General features: G+C 40.7%; 1 protein-coding gene across 1 annotated transcript in view; it reads right to left on the bottom strand.

Annotated features, from left to right (window-relative positions):
* Positions 1-20,648, bottom strand: part of LOC111226995 (voltage-dependent T-type calcium channel subunit alpha-1I-like) — a 100,444-nt gene that overhangs the window by 47,139 nt on the left and 32,657 nt on the right. The window contains exons 3-7 of the mRNA XM_022752332.1: positions 16,822-16,955; positions 12,063-12,160; positions 6,967-7,126; positions 1,974-2,322; positions 1,459-1,551 (exon numbers count right to left, since the gene is read on the bottom strand). Coding sequence (XP_022608053.1) covers positions 1,459-1,551; positions 1,974-2,322; positions 6,967-7,126; positions 12,063-12,160; positions 16,822-16,955 — 834 coding nt within the window. The remainder of the gene's footprint in view (positions 1-1,458; positions 1,552-1,973; positions 2,323-6,966; positions 7,127-12,062; positions 12,161-16,821; positions 16,956-20,648) is intronic.

Below are 20,648 nucleotides of genomic sequence, written 5' to 3'. Positions count from 1 at the left end.
AGAAAAACTCAGACAAGTAAAAGAGAAAAAGAGAAAGGACTACAAAAGGAAAGAATGAGAGAGTCAAGGTGACCCTGACCGTGTGAACAGCACCTTCGGGGCCCATGGAAGTGCCTGACTGAAAACTTCTTGTAGTGTGAACAGCACTTCTGAGGCATCCCTTAGGACCTCTCACTCACTCACAAGTTGCCAATCAATCATGTACCACGAAGGGAGCAATGTGTTTGTCTAGTTGTTAGGTGTTGTGCAAGCCACTGAGCTCTGTGTATTGAACTTGAAAGCAAATTAGCTTGTTTTGTTCGGTCAGTCCTTAGAACCACCTTGTTGAGTTGTATTGGTAGTAGAATAATACAATATATATGGCATGAGACTGTAATCAGTGGAGCAGCATAAACCAGGGGAATAGTGATTACACAGTAATGTGACACAATGTCAACTATCTTCCAAAAGGTGCTAACACTACACAAAGCCAACCTCAGGTCTAATCTGCCAAAAATGGGATTAAATGTACAGCCAGTGCTGTGAGTATGGAGGTGTGTAGAAGAAAAAAATGTTTTTTAAGGCACGTCTTGCACTCTTCAGTTATGTCCCCTCTCATTATGGTGTAGTGCATAGCACATTGTCAAGTGCAGAAGTGAGTGTGATTGTGACTGATTAGTATTTGTTTTCTTCATTTTTATCTTCTTTACTCACCTTGAATTCATTCATTTACTCATACTTGTTTTTCTTTACCATAATTTTGCAGTTCTCCTCTCTCACCTCCTATCATCTCCTCTGTTTTCTTGACTTCATTTTCAAGCTACAAAAGGCTGTATGTCTGTATTTTATTGTGTTCACCTGCTGGTGGGAAAGTGCAACATCTGGGACCGCTGTTGTTGCACGTCTGCTGCTAGACAGAGTGACTGAATGCCGTTTTATAGACAGCCAATGGCACATGAATGTGGAATCAAACAACATCCATTGTGCCGCCATCTGGCAGTGCATGCAAAAAGCTGACCTTGCTCTTGCACACAGTGTGCATACAGTACTTGTTCCTTTTGGAAATACATTTTCTGGTCTTGTTCAGCTGTCTTTGCTCCTCTTCTCTCCCCTCTCCCTTCCTCACTACCAAGATAAATTTACGTAACATCCACCTCTTTCCCTCCCTCCTGCAGATATTGATTGTGGACAGTCCTTTATGCTACCATCGATTTTCACAAGTGTATTAACACTTCAATTCACTACTCAGGAAATATCCTCATTCAATTTATTGACAGCAGGAGACCCCCGATGTCCACATATATTAGAAATGTTATGAAGGATTTTTTATCTTATCTACAGGGTGTGTAACTATAGTTACATTTCATTCTTTAGTTATTCATTGTTCAATCATCAAAACACATTGCACACTGGATGTGTCAGCTGGCAGGAATGAAGAGGAGTAATAATTCAATAAATGTAGTCATAAATGTTACTTACAATGATGAGTAAGATGAAGTAGATGAAGTTGTAGAAGGAATGGGCATCCATAACATAATACATGATCTCTACCCAGCCTTCCAGCGTGATCACCTAGGAGGAGAGATTGGACTGTGATTTAACATTTACAAGTTAACAACAACAGCTTTACTTTACAAAATATTTACCCACTAGAGCAGCACAGTTTCTATAAGATGCTTAAATCCAATGCACTGTTCTGAATTCATTCAGCCTTGTAAATATAACACAACTAAAAATTAGATAACAAAAACTTAAGAGTAAAAAAAACAAACAGATTTTGATAACTGAGTTCATTATTAAAATAAAATGAATTACTTTAAGAATAAGGATTGGATTTGAAGAGTTCAAAATAGCATCAGCCTTTAAAACAAATTAACAAATACAAATATATCTGCAGTTTTAATAAAAAACCTTGAAATCCACCTAAAATAAATAGTTATTTAGATTTATCATATTAAAGGAATAGAAACCCTTTACACTCAAAAGGATCATACCTGAAAAATTACAATCCAGGCGTAGACAATGTTGTCAAAGTTGATGGCACCTTTGTGGGGGTTACTATTCCCTGTGTGGCAGCGGGTGTAATACTGGTTCCAGTTGATGCACAGACCCATTGCTTCACCAGCACCACTCCCATTAGCCAGTGGCTCCGGACTCAGGCCCAGAGCCTGTCTGTGGAGCGCGTCCTCCTTGTCCAGGCAGCATGTGCGCCCTCCTTCGCGCCTCGCAGGCACATCAGTACATGACATGATGCCATTATCAGACGCCAGGGAGCAGATGAAGGGGCGCTCATCGTCTTCCTCCGGCTGATAGTACGGAGCTGGCAGTGTCATACCTGAAGATCTTGGAGTGAGGACATGGTAAGAAACTTAATTAATTGGTTATGGAATGGAAACCGTGTACATGATGAAGTACATAATAGATTTCCATCATGTTTCATTACTTCAATTGGGGAATTTCATGAGGATTTCAGTGAAAGAGGGAGAGTCAATAGGGAGCAAGAGACGAGAATGTGAAATGAGAGATGTTATATAGTGCAGGCACTGAAGTAAATCCCTGAAAGTACTCAACCAAGCCTGCGGGATAAATGCATCATTGAAGGCAAGAGCATAAGGAAATGCAAATGATCTTGCATGTAAAGGCAGTATATACACTCTCTTCTCTTCTCAGTCTCACATACACCCAAGTACTGTGTATCCTTATATTACACAGCATATATACATATACCCTCTTTAATAATTTTTTTACATGTCCCTGTCTCTTTTAACCATTTTTTTCCAATAAAATAGAAATGAAACACACACACACACACTACTAAAAAGGAGATCCAGAAGCTGTTGAACTTACTACGAATCAGTACAGAGCTGTGAGTGATATGTACAATAAGTGTGTGCACGAGAAAAAAGCCTGACTTAGCAGTGAACTAGCGAACACTGCCTACAGCTAGTGCAGACAGGTGTGGTAAACAGGGGTGGGGTCATGAGTTGGTCAGGACATGACAAAATGAAGTGTCCTGAGGAGAAGTCAAGCAGCACCCAAGACGTCACATTCTGTTACATATAGTCCTGTATTTATCCGCTTGGAGAAGAAAAGCAGGTATCAAACTGACACTCTTAAATTTGTTTGTGAGTTCACTAACTACTCTGTAAAACTTTGTTAGTGAGAGTCAGTGAACTTGAGAATTAGAATAAATTTTATACTGCTTATTTGCACTTGGCTTTGCCAAAGAGGAGGCTCAGTGAAACCTAGTGCTCAAGTTTTCATTTTGTTTGCTCCTGTCTTGGGGTCAGAAGAGTTAAACCAAACCCAAAGGAGCCCTGGTGAGAGTGTTCCAACCAGCCCTGAGTGCATTATGGGACTTATTTTGCTCCATTTATATTTATCTTTGCTTTCAATGTCTGAGAACTACTAAAACACGACATAGAGAACTGCTTTCTTTTACAGCTGTTCTCGCAAATTCTACCAATGTTTTTCTCGATACTCCACTGTTTCCCTAAAAAATAAAAATAAATAAAGACAACAATTTGCTACAAGTTGGCAGCACTGACCGTGATCTAGGTATCCAATAAGGGAATCAGGGTTAGCTTTGTTTATTTGGCAGCAATAAGCTTACTCCTACAAGGCCTTGTAAGTAAATAATTGGCCTAGTCTTGACAAAGCAGAAATAACAGGTGTGTTCTGCCATTTGAAAAAGGGGCAGCTCCACGCTGCTGCCCTGATTACCCTGCTGACAGCATGGACCTAATTTGACTGGGACTGTAACAGGTGAAGTTAATCATAACATACCATATCATTTCCTGAGATGCAATATGTTCAGAAGTATAGGGCTTTAATGAGCGCCAAGAGGTCACTGGAGGGAAGCTGACATGAACAAGTCCATATATCTACAAATGGAAACAACGCATTGAATGCACGTTGTTAGTCTGAGAAAAATCAAGCTGCTCTCTCATCATGATCTTTGTGAAATGTCCTGATACAGAGGCAGCAATTATAATTTGACAAACCAAAATGAAAATGGTATTTACTAAGCTAACTAACCAACTGACAAGCACATCATTGGAGATAAGTGTGTTTAGCACCAGACAACAAATAGTTTAATCATGTAAACTAAGTCATGTGGAAAGTGTATGTGAGGCTGTGCGCATGTGTGTCTGCCCTAGCGTGAAATCATCAGAAAAACAGATTACACTCTTATGCATGTACACCCACTACACACCTTCAATTAACTCATTCACTCCCTATAAGTGAGCGAGTGAGTGAGTGAGTGTGTGGTGTCTTTGACTGATTTGTGCCAACCTTAATGACACAGACCTATAAAATGTGAATCTCACTGATTGCCACCATCTGAAGCACCTCATCATTTCCAAACGCCATGAAACAAATATAAAATTTAGGGGGAAAAAACAGAATGGTCTTGGAAAATCTGTGTGTGTGTGTGAGAGATCGTACATGCCTATGGATTAAATGAGGGCAGGGTGTGGATGCCAATACCAAGGTCTGGGCTTGGGGTAAACAAAAATAGACCCTCTCTATCAAATGAACACAGCACAAATTCTTTTGCTCCCTCTTTATGCTGTTGTGTTTATCTCCTTTTATAGTTTATGTGCTCTTTGATTCTCTCTTCCTTTCTCCCACTCCTTTGCTCTCCTTTCCTGTCTACTTTCTCTTTGCCCCTACTATAATTCTTCTTCTCCTTTCTTTTTTCTTTAAGATTGACCCTACTCCTCACTCATCTCCCCCTTTCCTCTCCTCTCTGATTCTCTTGATACTACCCTGTCTCCTCCAGTCAATATCGGGATAGATAGTGCTGACATATATAGCAGTAGAATTTCTCCTTTTACCTTGATCACAAAGCGCTCACACAACACACACACATGCGCACTAATTCCAGGATCAGTAGTTACAGTGGCCATATCAGGCTATACCACCTTCCATCAAGAGTGGCTGAGAGAAACCATGCATTGATTCGGTGGCACAACAAAGTTTGCAGGTATGCACTGGGCTTACTCTGAATTACAGTACAGCAGAGTTTATTAAACCCAATGGAGGACAGAAAGGACTGACAATAGAGATGGACATGAAGATTATCAAGAGAGGCTGTTAGTGGCTTTCAAACTGGTGCTTACTAAAAACGCTAAAGTGGACAGGGATAAAAACTTAAGAAACAGAAAGAGTAAAAGAAAGTAAAAGACGAGGAGAAAAATGGCCCCTGTCAGAGTAGTGGAGCATGAATGAAGGCTGTTGCCCCCCCTGCTGATGACTTGGCATTGCACAGCATGGCACAGCAAAACCTGGCATCACACTGAGAAAACACCTGCCAACAGAGAGCAAGATGGAGGGAAGGATCAAGGCTACAGAGCAGCAGAGAAAAGAGACAGTTCCCGGCAATGTTACCAAGCGAGATTCTGGGACAGTTGAGAAGGGAAGATTGGTTTGAAATAGCATGGCAAAAAAGAGAACACACAACATATCAAAATAGACCAACCTACATGATGTTGCTTTGAAAGCGCATGGGATAAATTCTCCTTTATAATAAAAATGTGCTTTGAAGTGCTGTTGGCCTGCTCTCTGGGGGCAATAGTGCAGGATATGTTTTACAATGGTGCAACATAGAGTTGTGAATGTGTCTCCACAACAAATTGCCCAAGCCCTTCATGTAATATTTTCAACTTGACTTGTAGAAATAAATAAGGATTAAAAGAAACGGAAGGGGGCCACATGGGGTTAAAATACTGAGAGGGGCAGTAGGCGGGCTAATTGGAGACTTGGTTAAAAATAAAAGAATAATACATGAAGGCAAGAATAAGGTGGATTAAGGCATGGAAAGAAAAAGGTAGAGATCAAAAGAGAGAGGGTGTAAAATGCCAAAGTGAATGCTGCACTTGACTGCGACACTTAGCCCACTCCATTGTAACCTCTCAGAGAGCTAATGTTAGCCCTTTACTTAGCATAATAGTCCTCAAGCACTAACTCACTAGGACCTTTCTAATTAACTACTCAAGCACCTTTGCTTACCTGCACAATATGTTAGCACAATGCTTCAAAATAATACGCAAAACAATACTTTGCTTAAATAACAAGCAACACTCAATTCAATGTGAAATCGCTGCTAAAAACTGCTGTTGCACTGATCAGCAAATGTGGGAGTTAAGAGTGCAACTGGTGGGAAATTGTTTATTTAAAGACACTGTAGTTGTCTACTGATTACTTGTATAAAAAAAAAACAAAAAAAAAAAACAAAAAAAAAACATCTTTTTGTTTCAGCCCATCTCAGTAAATCAAAGTTGAGTTTGTCCTGCTAATCACTATATCATCCTTTGTGCCAGTGAAGATACAGTAAATGTAGAAAACACTGGTAAAAGTAACTTCGTAAAGTGATTAATGTAGAGGTTGGTAGGGTAAATGTTTCTCAAGTTTAAGGGGAGGACAAAGCAGACCGGACAGTGCAAGCTGGTGGACACGTGTCCCCTAACATCTAGCTATTAGATCTGTCATTAGTATACGCTGTGTCAGCACAACCAGAGCCAATGCACAGAGGCATAGAGTGGTATATATGGCTTATACACATATTACAACACACACATATCAGGGCCTTATGTCTTTCTAGCAAGCTGATGCCAGCATAAAAGAAGAAACTGGGAGAATGTCATGAAATCAAACCCTGTACACTGGTGAATGTCACTCACACACACTGACACAGTAGGTGATGCTGTCATGTGGGGTCATGAATATGGAGGCATGCAGCTGGAATCTAACCACATTCAAACTGGGAAAAAAAAGAAGCCTGTTCTGTTTCTGCTTTATAGCTTGAGGGACAGATGGAAATGGTTTATTTCATGAACAGGTACAACAGATGATAGATTTAGTACTATAATATGGGTATCTCACAAGTATGACATGATGAAATGGAGAAGAAATTATCAAGGCAGGGCCACAACTTTCAATTTGTGGCCCATCAACTTCATTTTTTCTGTGTTTATAACTCACAGGGTGAAGTTCTCCTCAGGATAGCAGCGGTTCCTCAGTAGCCCCGCCCACAGCTGCACGCCGATGATGCCGAAGATGAAGAAGACGAAGAAGCAGAGCAGCAGCACATTGCCCAGCATGGGTAGAGTGTCTAGTAGCAGGTTCACCAGAATTCGCATACCTGTGTATTTCAGCAGGTCAATCAATCAGTAATACATTATCATGGGTTTACACTATTGATTAAAAAAAAAAGGGGATTTACTATTTGCATATAGATTGCTTCATCAGTGGTTGCTCGTGGTCATAAATTTTACCTTATGAATACTACTACTGAATGTAGTAGCACCCTACTAATGCATTCAAAGTATCCCTGTCTCCTAGAAATGACACTTATGCACTAATAAATTACTTTGTGAAATAAATTTTGAAGGGAATGGATTATGTTCATCACATTTTTTTTCTACTGCTAAATAATCATAAGGAGGTAATCAGGGTGGATTGTAAGCTTGTAAAATGCAGGCCATCGACACCATGGATTGCAACCTTAGGTTTAGGCTTCTAACATTGGTTAAGGTCAGGGAAATATTGTGTTTTTGGTTAAATAATAAAAAAAAGTAAGCACATTCTGTAGTTTCAGTCAGTTTTTCAATATTTAACCAAAACCTACATTGTTCCCTCAACTCAGCCAACTTCTGAGTGGCCGAACCATAACTATAGAATATGTTGTCAGTGAACATTTCGCAGATATGTTTAATATGAAAGTTTTGCAACTTTGCAGATGTGTTTATCATAATGTTTCCTCATTATATTGCTTAAAAAAAATGTGATCTGAATGGTATTAATTGTCCTTTCGAAGGTATTTGTTGTTGCAATTTAATAATAATTGTACATCATTTCCAGAAGACAGAATTGTTTAAAAGTATTCCCCTCCATTTTTGGGCATCTATGTGTAACATCCACAACAGTTGAACTACTACTACTACTACTACTACTGAATTTTGCTTTTGACAGCTAAACAAAGAAGTGGAAAAAAAACAAAACACACACACAGAATTGCACACACATACTGTACATACAGGCAAAGTGGTTAAGCAGTGGAAGTTAACAGCTTCTTCAGAGGAGGCTGTATGTAAGACACACACATCCTAAGGCAATACTAAATTAGTCATGTACAAGAAATGCTCCCAAACAGATCAAGAGCTTTCAAAAAGGTAGAATAGCATAAAAACAATCACATGCGCAGACACACATATACTAACTACCGTCCACCCCATGAACACAGAAGCATAATTGGGCTACATGAGGTCCCATTTATGATTAGATGAAACCTAATTGCAGAAACACAAGCGTGTCCCCTGTCGAATAATGATGACCTCATCCCCTGTGGCTGGGTCTGTCCCACAGTGATGACATATTGAGATGGTGATTAGCGGAACATAATGACAGCTGATTGGACTAACCAGAGAGAGAGGTGAGACCCACTGATGAGATCACAGCAACCCCGTACACCTGAGAGAGAGGTGTGTGTGTTTTACTACAAGTGTGACACTGTGTGTGTGTGTGTGTGTGTGTGTGTGTGTGTGTGTGTGTGTGTGTGTGTGTGTGTGTGTGTGTGTGTGTGTGTGTGTGTCTCTACTCTACTTGTCAGATGTGTTTGCATTTGTGTTTTGCAGTGCCACACTGGGATCTGTGAATGACAACTCACCAGTAGGTTAATGTGTCATAAGCACAACAGTGCATCTAAACTGCCAACAGACTGAATGACAAGAGAGAGGCTGACAGAGACAGGAGAGGAAGAGAGTGAGCGGGAGAGAGCAATGAGGATGATGTTCCCACATGTAGACAATATTTGCTGGCAGTAAAAAACAAAAATATTAAACCGCATTAAAGAAAATTCTCCTGTGTCCTAAGTGGTGATCGATGCTATCAGTCCCTTTTGAGAGTTTGTGCTCATGTTTAGAGGTCCATTTATTCATGCAGTGTGTCTCTGCATGTGTGGAACTAGCTGATGGTGAATAGTTTACTTGTCGTTTGTGGTCCGAGTGCAGTCGGCACCTTTGGCCAAACTTTTTTTATTATGTTTTTTATAGATTTGAAGTTCAGTCCTGAATTAGGCAAAGATCTTTGTAGAGAAACAGACTGTGAATGACAAATTACTAGAACATGAATGTGTGGATCTTATCTTTCTTGCATTAAAAAGTAAAAAAAAAACAAAAAAACAATAAAATTTAAATTTGGGGGTTTATGGAACTATTATCTCAAGACCGCAGAGGAAATACTTTTTCTTGAGGTGAGTGTGCACACTTCTCCCTCTGGCTAATCCGTCTTGTCAACTGATATTAAATGGGAAGCAGTCGCGTTTGCTGGTGAATATGCGTCTCCGGTGGCGACTGGAGGCGAGTCTAAATGTGTTTGTTCCCCAGGGTTCTTGTCATTAGGCCACCGTTCCATTAGGCCTAATTGGGTGAAGAGAGGGAGATGGATGGAGGGAGAGACGGGGGTAGAACGAGGATGAGACAGGGCCCGAGGGTGTGCAGAAAAATAGGGAGTGCCAAAAAAGAAAGAAAGAAAGAAAGAAAGAAAGAAAGAAAATATTCACAGACAAAGAAATGACACAAACTACAGAGAAAAGAAACAATATGGTATCACACAGTCTTTTTCTTCTTTGCCTCTTTCTTTTTCCTTCTCTCTCTCCTTCTCTACCTGCCTCCATCTCTCTCCCCTCCTGGTGACTATACCAGTTTGCCAGCTCCTGCTGGTCCCAGATAAAGATGGATGCCTCCCCTTGCGCCACAGTGGAAACACATTTACAGCTACCTGCCTGTGCTATTCACCAAAGACCAGCAGAATCCTCTCGTCTTTTCTTCTCTCCTTTTTCTCGTTTAAGTTTCTATAGTGTTTATTCATCTTTCCCACCCCTATTCTGTCTAGCATTTCCTCTGTCTCACACCAATTTCACCAAAAAGTCTAACACAGCAGCGCACGCGCACACACACACACACACACACACACACACACACACACACACACACACACACACACACACACGCAGACACACCTAGCATAGGGGTATTATCTGCCATTTTGTCAGAGGGTAACAAATTGAGATGTGTGAGGGGTCAGGATGTGCTTGTGCTCCCTGTGTATCGTGGTGATCCAACAGAACAAGGAACTAATAGCTTTCTCCCCATGCTTCCTCACCTCTAATGGGGTCACGGATAGGGGACATAATCAGGCCACCATACAGTAATTACATGCAGTTGACTGATAACAACATAAACAACGGCAATATGCACAAATTACACACACACACACATACACAACTACAGTATGAACAAATATAAAAGAGAGGAACTAAGAGTAGGCTCATGCGCACACATCTTGCATATATATATATATGTATATGCATGCATATGAAATGCATATATAAGAAACCCATGTATCTGGAGACTTGCACTGTGATGCATAATCACCTCCAGAGAAGCAGATTTGTTTACAATCTGTGCACTTGTCCCTGAAACACATACACACTCTGCTGCACACAATATCTTCTAATCACACTACTTGAAGAGTAATGCAGTTAACATCCATATTTTCTGAGTGCTGCTGCTGTGACTGACTGAAATATTGGGCTGAGTGGATTCCTTGATGATGTCTTCACCTGAAACGTAACTTGTCCTTGTCCAAAATGTGTGGAAAATTGAAAGCAATTGAGGCAGGATACTTTTTTCAGGTAATTACACTTAATATGAAGAATCTTCCATGATTGGACACTCAGGTGGTGAGCAGAAGTTGCTCAAGGTAGAGGAAAAGCTATCATTTTATATTTCAGTGGAAGTTTCTGTTCTCAGTAATCTGTATAAAAAAACAGAGAGGGGTTTTAGAGGGAGGTATTGAAAGCAGGGAAACAAACGAGGGGATATATGAGCTAAACAAGGTAGCATAATAAGGTGAAATGATGATATAGAAACGTTTTACATGTTGGCTTGTAGAGATAACGCAAATGAAGCTAAGCTTGTGGACAGAAAAGTGCTGTATATAATAGTACACACCTGCAGTCACCTGATCAACAGATCATGTATCTCACATGCAGACACAAAGATATCTATCGACAATCCAAAGTATGATACCCTTATATCTTTAAAAAACTTGAAATTTACTGTACAAAGTCACTAGTAAGTTTCTTTCTCCTATGGTATCTGTCCCCAAGGTCCAAAGTGAATCAGGCAACAGGGCTTTTATGAAATCAGCTCCATCTGCTGCAGACTCATTTCATGGTTATTTAAAAGTGGAAGAGACAGTCTCTCGCAGCGAGTTTAAGATACTCAGGGAAAGTTTCTACGTTTACATGCTTTGTTTATCCAAGATTTTCTGCAGGAGGGAGGAACTGTGGGTCATTTGATAAGGACAGAATCCTACTGTCTTGTTTATCCACTTTAATTTGAAAAGGACAAAGAATGTGTTATTTGTCACTTGAAGTACATCTAAGACAAAGATAAAAAGGTTCACCTTTTTCACAATCACAAAGCACGTACTTTTGACCAAATTCATTAACAAAACAAAAAAGGGTTTCTAACTACATATCTGAAACTTCATTAGCATTAGCTGCTAATGCTTGGCTAACCACTAAGTGCTAAAACCAAGAAACAAGACCAGACTGAACCTAGCTCTGGCAGGCTAATTGGTGCTTACAATGATTAAAAGCTGCCTGATCGGGAAGCCGGACAAAAGAAATCGATAAAAGTTAAAAAGTTTGGCCAAGAACTGAGTTTTAGATGAAAGGGATGGGGTTATGGTCACGGACTGATCAGTGAAGCAGCATTAATGGATGGTTTGTAAATCTGATAAAGCTGTGACTCAGGGCCTGAATGGGCTGTGTGATTAAGCATAAGATGAATGTTTAATGATCCCCGTGGGGAACAGGTGGCATGCGGATGCACAAAAAAGCCAGCAATGTAATACATCTACATGAATTTTCATGTAGATGCATTATGTGATCTGACAGAAGCACATAGGCACAAACAGACAGAAAATAGGCTACGTAGTCACATGAGAGCATATTTACAAATGTGATTTGCACTAACAGACACACACATGAAAATTTTAAGTGTTCTCACTTGGCACTCTGTTGATGGCTTTGAGAGGCCGGAGGACCCGAACCGTCCGAATGGCCGACAGGTTAATATTCTGCAGGTCCAGTGAGTACTCTACCATCCTGGGCAAACAGACAGAGAGAGAAGGAGAGAAGGAGAAAAGCAGAGAGAAAGAAAACACAATTTAACCTTTCTGTAGTAAGCTGGGTGCGCTACCTGTTCAAAATATAACAAAAAAAGGATTACCAGGGCTCCAGCTGGACGAGAGACCCCTGCTCATGATTCAACAGCAGTGGTCATTTTTTGATCTCGTCTCACCTGTCCCCTCCCGGAGCTGTGTGAGCCTCAACAGTACAGAAAACGCACTGCACAGGGTGTAAAGTGGTGGGGGGATAAAGTGACAAAGCATCAAAAGCGAAGAATAACATGAAAAAGAGGCGAGGAAGAGAAAGAGAGAGGGGAAAAAAGAGGGATTCATTCTATTCTAAGTGTTGCCTCCAGGATGTTGTGGCTCAGTCAGAGCCTGGCATCTGTTAGCAAGTCATTTCCACAGCATGGCTAAGCTGTTTGTGCCCCCAAACCCAAACCACTTTCACAGGAGAATGGCCACGTTTTGCCGTGCGTGTGTGTGTGTATGTGTATGAAAGCAGTGTGTGTATGTTTGAATGTGCCACGCTTACGGCGTATGGCCGTGATCGTCGACACAGAGAAAGTTCAAGTGAGTGAATGAGCGTTACAGTATATGTGTAATAAATGAGAGCATAAATGCTACTGTGTGCATGTTTATGTGTGCAAATGGTCTACATTATGTAATAGCAGTTAAGTGAGTTTGTGTTAAGTCTGTGCACAAAATTGATGTGCCCTGGGCTACAACAGTGTCGGGACAGCACGACACCGACAGCAGCATCAGCAGCACCACAAGCTAATAACACCCAGAGCACCGCCACTGGCTTTGACAAAACAAGCCAAGTTCAGTCTCTCACACGGATAGACTTATGAATCACTATTTACAATAATGTGATACTTTATTGATCCCACAGGGGAAGCTCTCTCCATTTGCCCTTCACCACAGCACAAAGTCATCAACAGAGTAGCGCCCGGCTCACACTTGAGTGAGATTACTTGTTCTAACAAGGGTTTGAACTGCTGTACAGCTGTCATGCTCTAACCACTAACAATTTATTCATAGAGTAGTGAAATATTTAAAACCATGATACATTTATAGGCACGTGAGGGTGCTAGATCGCACTTTTAGGTGAAATGCTTGCTCCTCTCCGATTTGTGGAAACAGCCCAATTCTATTGTTCTTACTGTAAAGCTCAGGAGTCGCACACTTGAAAGAGTGCATCTTGGCGAGGACGTATAGGCCCGTCACAGACCAATTCTCTATTCCCAGTGTAGTCGAAAGTGCAGAAATGCCACACGGCAGCTTGATGAAAATGTCACAGTATAGAAAAGAGCATAACAGCTGTTTTGGGGCCAGGCTTTTTTCCGGCAGGGCATAGTGGTGTTATTACAAACTGTCTCAAACATAAAAGCATCTGTGCTAGCTCTAATTAAAAACAATTAAAATATACATGTTTCCCTCTTAGTGAGCTTAAGGGCACAAACTTGATTTGTTTTTTGATGTTGCTTGATTAGGTTTGAGGGTGAGTGATAAGCTGTTTGATAGAGAACACCTACAAAAGCAGTAACAGTTACGGATACAGCACAGGTACTGTTTCATTTGCATCAGGACAGACACAGCAGCGAATTAAGTGAAAGAGAGAACACAAGACCACAGATGTGCCTGCATATGTGTGTGGGTCTTTGGACATGTGTGTCTTTGTGAGTGTCTGTGCACGCACTGTGCGTATGCATGTGTGCGCTCTATACAAGTGACTCTTCCTGTACACATCAATCAGGACGCTGTGTTTGGGAGGGTAATTAGTGGACTGCCGCAAGCATCCTTTTTATGATTGTTCTCTATTTTTCACATTCCCTTTTTGCTTGTGACACCTTCATCTCATTCATGCTTTCATGTGACTGGTGTGTGTGTGTGTGTGTGTGTGTGTGTGTGTGTGTGTGTGTGTGTGTGTGTGTTTATATCAATATGAAATTCAAAGCTAAAGGGGAAACCCAGGGTGGACCTAGTGAGAAGAGTTCAGAGGCACCTTGAGAGTCTTGAATGTAAAATTTCTTGTGACTTAACTGTCAAATAAAAAATGCGCATTCAAAAAAGTTTACATTAAAGTTCTGTGTCATGAATTAAGTTTTCTACATCATTCACCTAAAAAACATCAGTCTTATCGTTTAGTTAAAAAAGAAGAAGAAAGAAACATGCTCAACCGAGAGGATCTGTGGAAACTCACGAACCAGAGCTGCAGTGCTGTCTTGTTCAGTCCCATTTAATTATGTATTACAGCTAAGCTACTAAAGACTAGAAGGGCAGGTCAACAAACTTTAATCAGCTCTTTCTTTGCATATACAGTATATCTGAAAAGATGTTCCAGGTGTGTCAACCAGGTTGAGTCGAGATACAACTCCTTATTATGCTAGCGATATACAAACGTCAGTCTTTCTCAGTCTTTTATTCTTTTAAGTCTTTTATCATTTTTTTTTGACCTGGTACATTTTTCAACTTATCTTAGGCATACATTACAATAAATATGAAAGCCAGGAATGGCTTTCTGTAATGAAATGGTCATGCTTCATCCCTGGATCAAGAGGCACAGTGGACACACACAAGGGGACATACTGCCTTTTTTCAGTTACTGCTGCAGATACCAGAAAGGCAAGGAAGATAAGCCTCAGTTCCAGTGAATTAGGCTAAAATATACAGCATATAAAGTAAAACAGACTCCAGGAGGCACTTTATGTGTGGCAGGGTTATGGAGCAGAGGAATGAAGCCCCCTTCACAGCCTGCTCATTCGAGCATGTGAAAAAAGAAAGAAATAGAGAGGGAGGGAGGAGGAGGGTGAGAGAGCAAGGTGGTGCCCATGGGTAAGAGACATGGAGCTTATAGCAGACTGTCGGCTGTGATTTGGCCTGGCAAGGCTGGCACTGCCCTCGGCAATTAGCCTCGACGCTAATCTAATGGATGCTGCAGGGAGAAAAACGAAGACCGAGGCGTTCACACAAATGCATATACAAACACAGACGCGCGTATACACAGATTAAACAAACTCTAAATGCATAAGCTGACAGACTGTAATCTCTGTGTTACTCTGTGCCACAAACACACTCACACACACAAACTATGAGCACCCACAGGGTATAAACTGCTTCAGCTCAAATGAAGACAAATGTCCCACCACTGACTCTGGTAAGTCTGTTGCTCTACCTTTCTTGTCTGCTATTATGCCAGCCACTCTCCCTATCCATCTCTCTCGCACGCACGCACGCACGCACGCACGCACGCACGCACGCAAGCACGCACTTTATCACCCACGTCTGAGCCTCTCATTTCACTTTGTTCGCAGCAGGTGTTCAAGCAGGTGTGTTTGCTTTTGTTTTGTGCACATGCATCCATCTAGTGTGTGTTTGTGTGTGTGTATGTGTTTTCCACAGTAACAGCACATGTGACGGACACTTTGCAGGAACAAGATCAACTTACACAACAAAACATATGACCGTAGATGTGTAAGCTTTTGTGGGCATGTGTTGGGACAAATGTTTTAAGTAGTGGGTGTCTCAAAAACAAACTTGCTTTTGAATTTCCTGTTTCCGTCTTTTGTTCCTTCATTTCTTTCTTTTTTTCCCCTGTATGCCTACCTACTTCCAATCATATCATAGGTGCAAATCCAAAGCACCAAACCAGCATTTGTGCCATCTACTCCCTGGATTTGAGTGTTCAGCAATATTCTGCTGTTTATTAGTGCGAAGGGACTCTAGAAATTATAGCATATTTTCATCTTCACATCTTCAAGGTTTGACCTTTGCACAAAGGCCACACAGGCACAGACACCCAGTTTTGAAAGCAGTTCCACTTTAGCAAAATATGCAAAATTTGCCTCTAAGTATTTATTGAGCAAATTTATAATTTTGGCAAAGATTCACAATTATCGTAACATAGCTTCCTGAATTACTTTTATTTAATAAACAACCGTATGAACAGCAAAGGATTTGTACTATATGAACTTTACTGACATACAAATTAGTGGATGAAGAATGGAAGTGAATGACAATGTGTTATTCACATCTGTAGTTAACTTCCCCCAGCGTTTTACCTCTAGTCTGTTTAGTGTTCACACTCATCTACTACAAACATGAAACATGTTGTAAACAAGTCACATGGACTGACAGGTTACTCATACATTGGAGAGTTTTGGTGACCTGTCATCCTGCATCATCAGCACGACCCAGACTCGCCAAAAGAAAATATTAAAATGTCTGGAATGAATGAAAATCATGCTGCACTTAACAGCACTTGACAGTGTTATTAATCTTCTTAGAGCTGAGAAAAACCAATGCACAAATAGTTATAGATATACTGTAAGCAGAAGAGTGTCAGATTGCTACAATCAGACCAGGGAAACAAAATCTTGTCATTATAGACAAGTTTCATAATTACTAAACCCTCAATATAGACATTATATTACAGAATTCAGATTTTAAGTAAAAGTGAACTAATTCAGTCATGAACTTTAATTTCATTTATTGTCATTGTCTTGATGTTTATGACAACATAAAGATGCTGAGTTATTTTATGCTTGGATTTAAAGAATCTTCCCTAAACCACGTGACATAGACACTTGTCAACCAGATGTAAGATTAATACCGACACTGATAAAAGTTGCTTACCCAGCCATGACGATGAAGAAGTCCAGCCTGTTCCAGGTGTCTCCCAGGTAACAGCGTCGGCCAAAGATCCCAAGAGCCACCATCTTTACCACCATCTCCAATGCAAAGAAGATGTAGATGAATGCATCAAAGGCCTACAGGAAGACAGAGAGAGGTGAAGTTGGAAGAAAGTGAGTTAAAGAAGGTAGAAGATGCATTTTATATATTCTGCTTGAAAGACTTGAGCCAGACATCTGCTCTATCTCGCATGTTCATGATATTAGTAGGTTAAAGATGTTGTCAGAGCTCTCCATCTTCATTTTTCTTCCAAATCAGTTTCTTTGTGAACAAAGAGCACTTGTCATCTCTGGTGAGGACAAGTTGCCATGATAAAAAAAAAAAAAAGAAACACTCTTTCGTTGTTACTGTGGTGCCTTCAAATATTTTATTTGAAGGCACCACAGTACACACACAATGAGAAACAGCAAAACAAAATGGCACATGTGGCCTGAAGAACACGTGTCTGGAGTCTGAAGCTACTTTTTGATTCCGACCATGAATGTATTATAAAAACGTGTATCTACACCTCAAAACAATCCATGACCTATTTTCCATATTTCAAAGGCAAGTTTTCAACTTTTTAAATGTGGCAAGTTAACACTCAACACCAGACTCATCCCGACTCGTCAGGTTTGCTGTGAACAGTGATATGAGTAGCTTTAAAACAACACAGTGTTCACTGCGTACATGTAACTTTGCTAATTTAACACCACACAACATACATGGTGCTCCATGTGAACCAACCCACAATGCTTTACTTGAATCAGAGGGGAAGTAAGACGTGAACAGGAGAAAAGAAAGTAAGAGAGATCCAGGTCAAACCTCCGAGAAAACAAAAGATGGAGAGAGACGAGACAGTGAGAGATAAATGGAGAGAGAGACATATAAGCCCAAATCTCTGCCATGTCCTGCTTGCGTTATTATGTTCAGATCACTAGCTAAACCTCCCATTGTATTTTCGGAACAAAACTCTTTCCCAGTGATATGCCCTAGGCTGTATGACTGTGTTTGCTGCCTTGTTACATATTCCTACCACATATAACTCAATCTGCTACCTCTTGACACAGAGATTTCCAAGGCCTGGAAATTTAAATGAAGCCATTGCTGCTGTTAATAAGTAATTGGTCATAATTTGGCTTTTTGATGATGACAAGGATTTTTGTTTGCTCCAAAACTGGCATCCATCCCCAACCAGCAGTGCACACAGTGCTATATACTGTATACTGTTAAATCTCAAAGCTTTATAAATCGTCAATTTGTGGAACAAATATGAAAAATGACCTTAAATGCAAGGATGTTCACCCATCTAAATTAGTTTTCAAACATCTATAGATGTGGTGGAAGTTTAAACCCAGTTAAAGTCTCAAGGCAACAATAAAATATAAGGCAAACATGTTAATGTATTGAAATATAACAGACAGGTTCAAGCAACCCAATTCACAGATAAAAATAAGATTTTCAAAGATCACAAGGACTCTCCAGCTGAACGCCGCTCTAGGCTGGTAAAATACAGTAAGTATGCACTGAGAATAGAGTTAGTGCACTCAACAAATCATATGCTGCAATGGGAAAAACATTATCCACAAGTGTTTTAAGGTTATTACCTTTTTTCAGGTTTCAAGCTAAAGTTAAATGTCAAACTAGAGACTCAACAGTAACCCACAGCAGGCTAGAAAACACTGATATGTGGTGCATTTGGGCGACCAGGAGTAATAAACGCCAACTGGAGAAGAGCACTGATGAACAATTATAGGATACTGTTTTCATTTATAGACCACATTCAATGAGATCAATGGGGTGTGAAATTTTGTGGAAGTAGCACTTATTTTTCTTCAGGACAGAAATGGCAAGAGTCAAGAGATGGGTGGTCCATACTGTTTGTTATTTATAGGGATCAAATCTCTAGCAGCAGAGGCCAAATCTGTGCACTTGTGTGTGTGTGTGTGTGTGAAAAGACTGTAAATGTATAAAACTGTGCTTTGTGTTTTTGCTCTTATGTTAGTGTGTGTGTGTATAGATGTGGGCATGACTCTGTGTTGTAATGCATTAGAAGCAGACATGTGTGCTCCATCCCTGCTCATTCACTCACACAGACACACACACACGCAAAACCTAACACAAGCATCAGCTCACACACAGCCCGCATACAGAGCTGGCAGCAGGCAATGGGAAACGATGAGAAGATCAGTCTCACATGCTGTTTAAATGATGTTTTGATAAATAATGCAGGCTGCACGCTTCACATGTAATCCGACATTGGCTGCACCAGTCGGATTCCTGTTGCGCTCTGCGCTGAGTGAAAGGGGAATGAATTCATCATTGTTATTTGTCACCACCGCCAGCTTGCTCTTCAGTCAGCCTATCAGGTTTCATCGTCAACATGATTTGTAAAGAGGTTGAGGCTGTCTTGTGATGGGCCCTTTCATGATTTGAAATAGGAGTTGGGGTGGAAACTACTTCATATGCTGTCACTGTGCCGCTTATTTGGCAGGAGGAGAGGACGTGGTAAGTAGGTCATCAGGATTGTAATGGAACCGTTTAAAATAAAATAATGCATGTGTCTCTTCCTCTACCTGTAGAATGAGTGGCACCATGAGGACAAATATTCATTTCACACTGAAAGACAAATAGGACAGGAAAAGGCATACTTGACACAGTCTTTCTACAAAGTGTCAGTGAGTTTTCTGAAAATTTGAAGCTCGATTAAGAAGCTTGAACAGGTCCTGATTTAAAAAGGTATAATAAGTCCTGTCCCACCCGATTCGACTTCAGGTAGAATAACAACTTTCCATTTGCGAGAAATGAGTATGCAAATACAGACAGGAGTTAAATCGGGGCCGACTAGAGAGGACCTCCACTTCCTTAGGTACAATTTCCATCCTGAACCGCAGCTTCTGGCTGTAAGTATAAGTTTGATTGTATTTTAAATTATTGACGAAGGTGTAGCACATCATGGTATACCACATGGACCCAAGTTCCCTGCCCCCTTACCCTAACTGAGGCTTTCAATCCCTGAGGTCCAGGGCTCTAAATCCCAATTTAACTCCTGCAAGGTTCCTTAACAGCCATCTGAACTGATTCTTTGGTGATGTATACATTGTTTGCGGTTATTACTCCGTCTCTTTCCTCCAGGAAGTGAGGTGGGGATACTGTATTTCAAAGAGGGCCAGAGAGGCATGTGAGGGCCACTCTAACTATCTAAGCCCTGTCAGCAAAATCCCTCCTGTTACCATTAGCAACCACCAGAACAGGACCCCTCACACTACCTGGGGAGACAATGTGCTTGTTAGAGAGACAAAGGGTGGAGGAAGGGAGAGAGAGCGAGTGTGTAGGACTGGAGAATGGGAACATAGGGAGCAGGAAGATGGTGCTGGAAAGGAAGGTCGGATGAGGTAGACAGTGAGGCAGAAAGACAATGTTGCACAGTTTTAAAACAGTAGTGAATGCATATTTGAAATATCTGCACAATAAAGAGAAAATCTGAGATAAATAAACCTATCATAGTTTGCTCTGGGGGGCTTTATTTGATATTATAATCCGTCCTAATGTGCTGTAGGAAAGTGAGATATGGCAGTACAATCAGTTTACACAGCAACAGCATATGAGAAAAACTGGCCAAAGAAACTTCTCATGCAGGTAACTGCAGACGGATTTTCAATGTCAATGGACATTAGAAATTGCCAACAAAAAGCATGTGAGGCAGAATTAGGTCGTTCTTGTCACACCTGGAATGGAGCCTGCCAAATTTACTTCAATGAAAAGCAATTACAATCCCAGAGGTACACACC

The sequence above is a fragment of the Seriola dumerili genome, unplaced genomic scaffold (genome assembly GCF_002260705.1).
Source record: "Seriola dumerili isolate Sdu_G_001 unplaced genomic scaffold, Sdu_1.0 BDQW01000169.1, whole genome shotgun sequence".
NCBI classification, from domain to species: Eukaryota; Metazoa; Chordata; class Actinopteri; order Carangiformes; family Carangidae; genus Seriola; species Seriola dumerili.
This window is presented reverse-complemented; position numbering and strand designations above follow the sequence as displayed.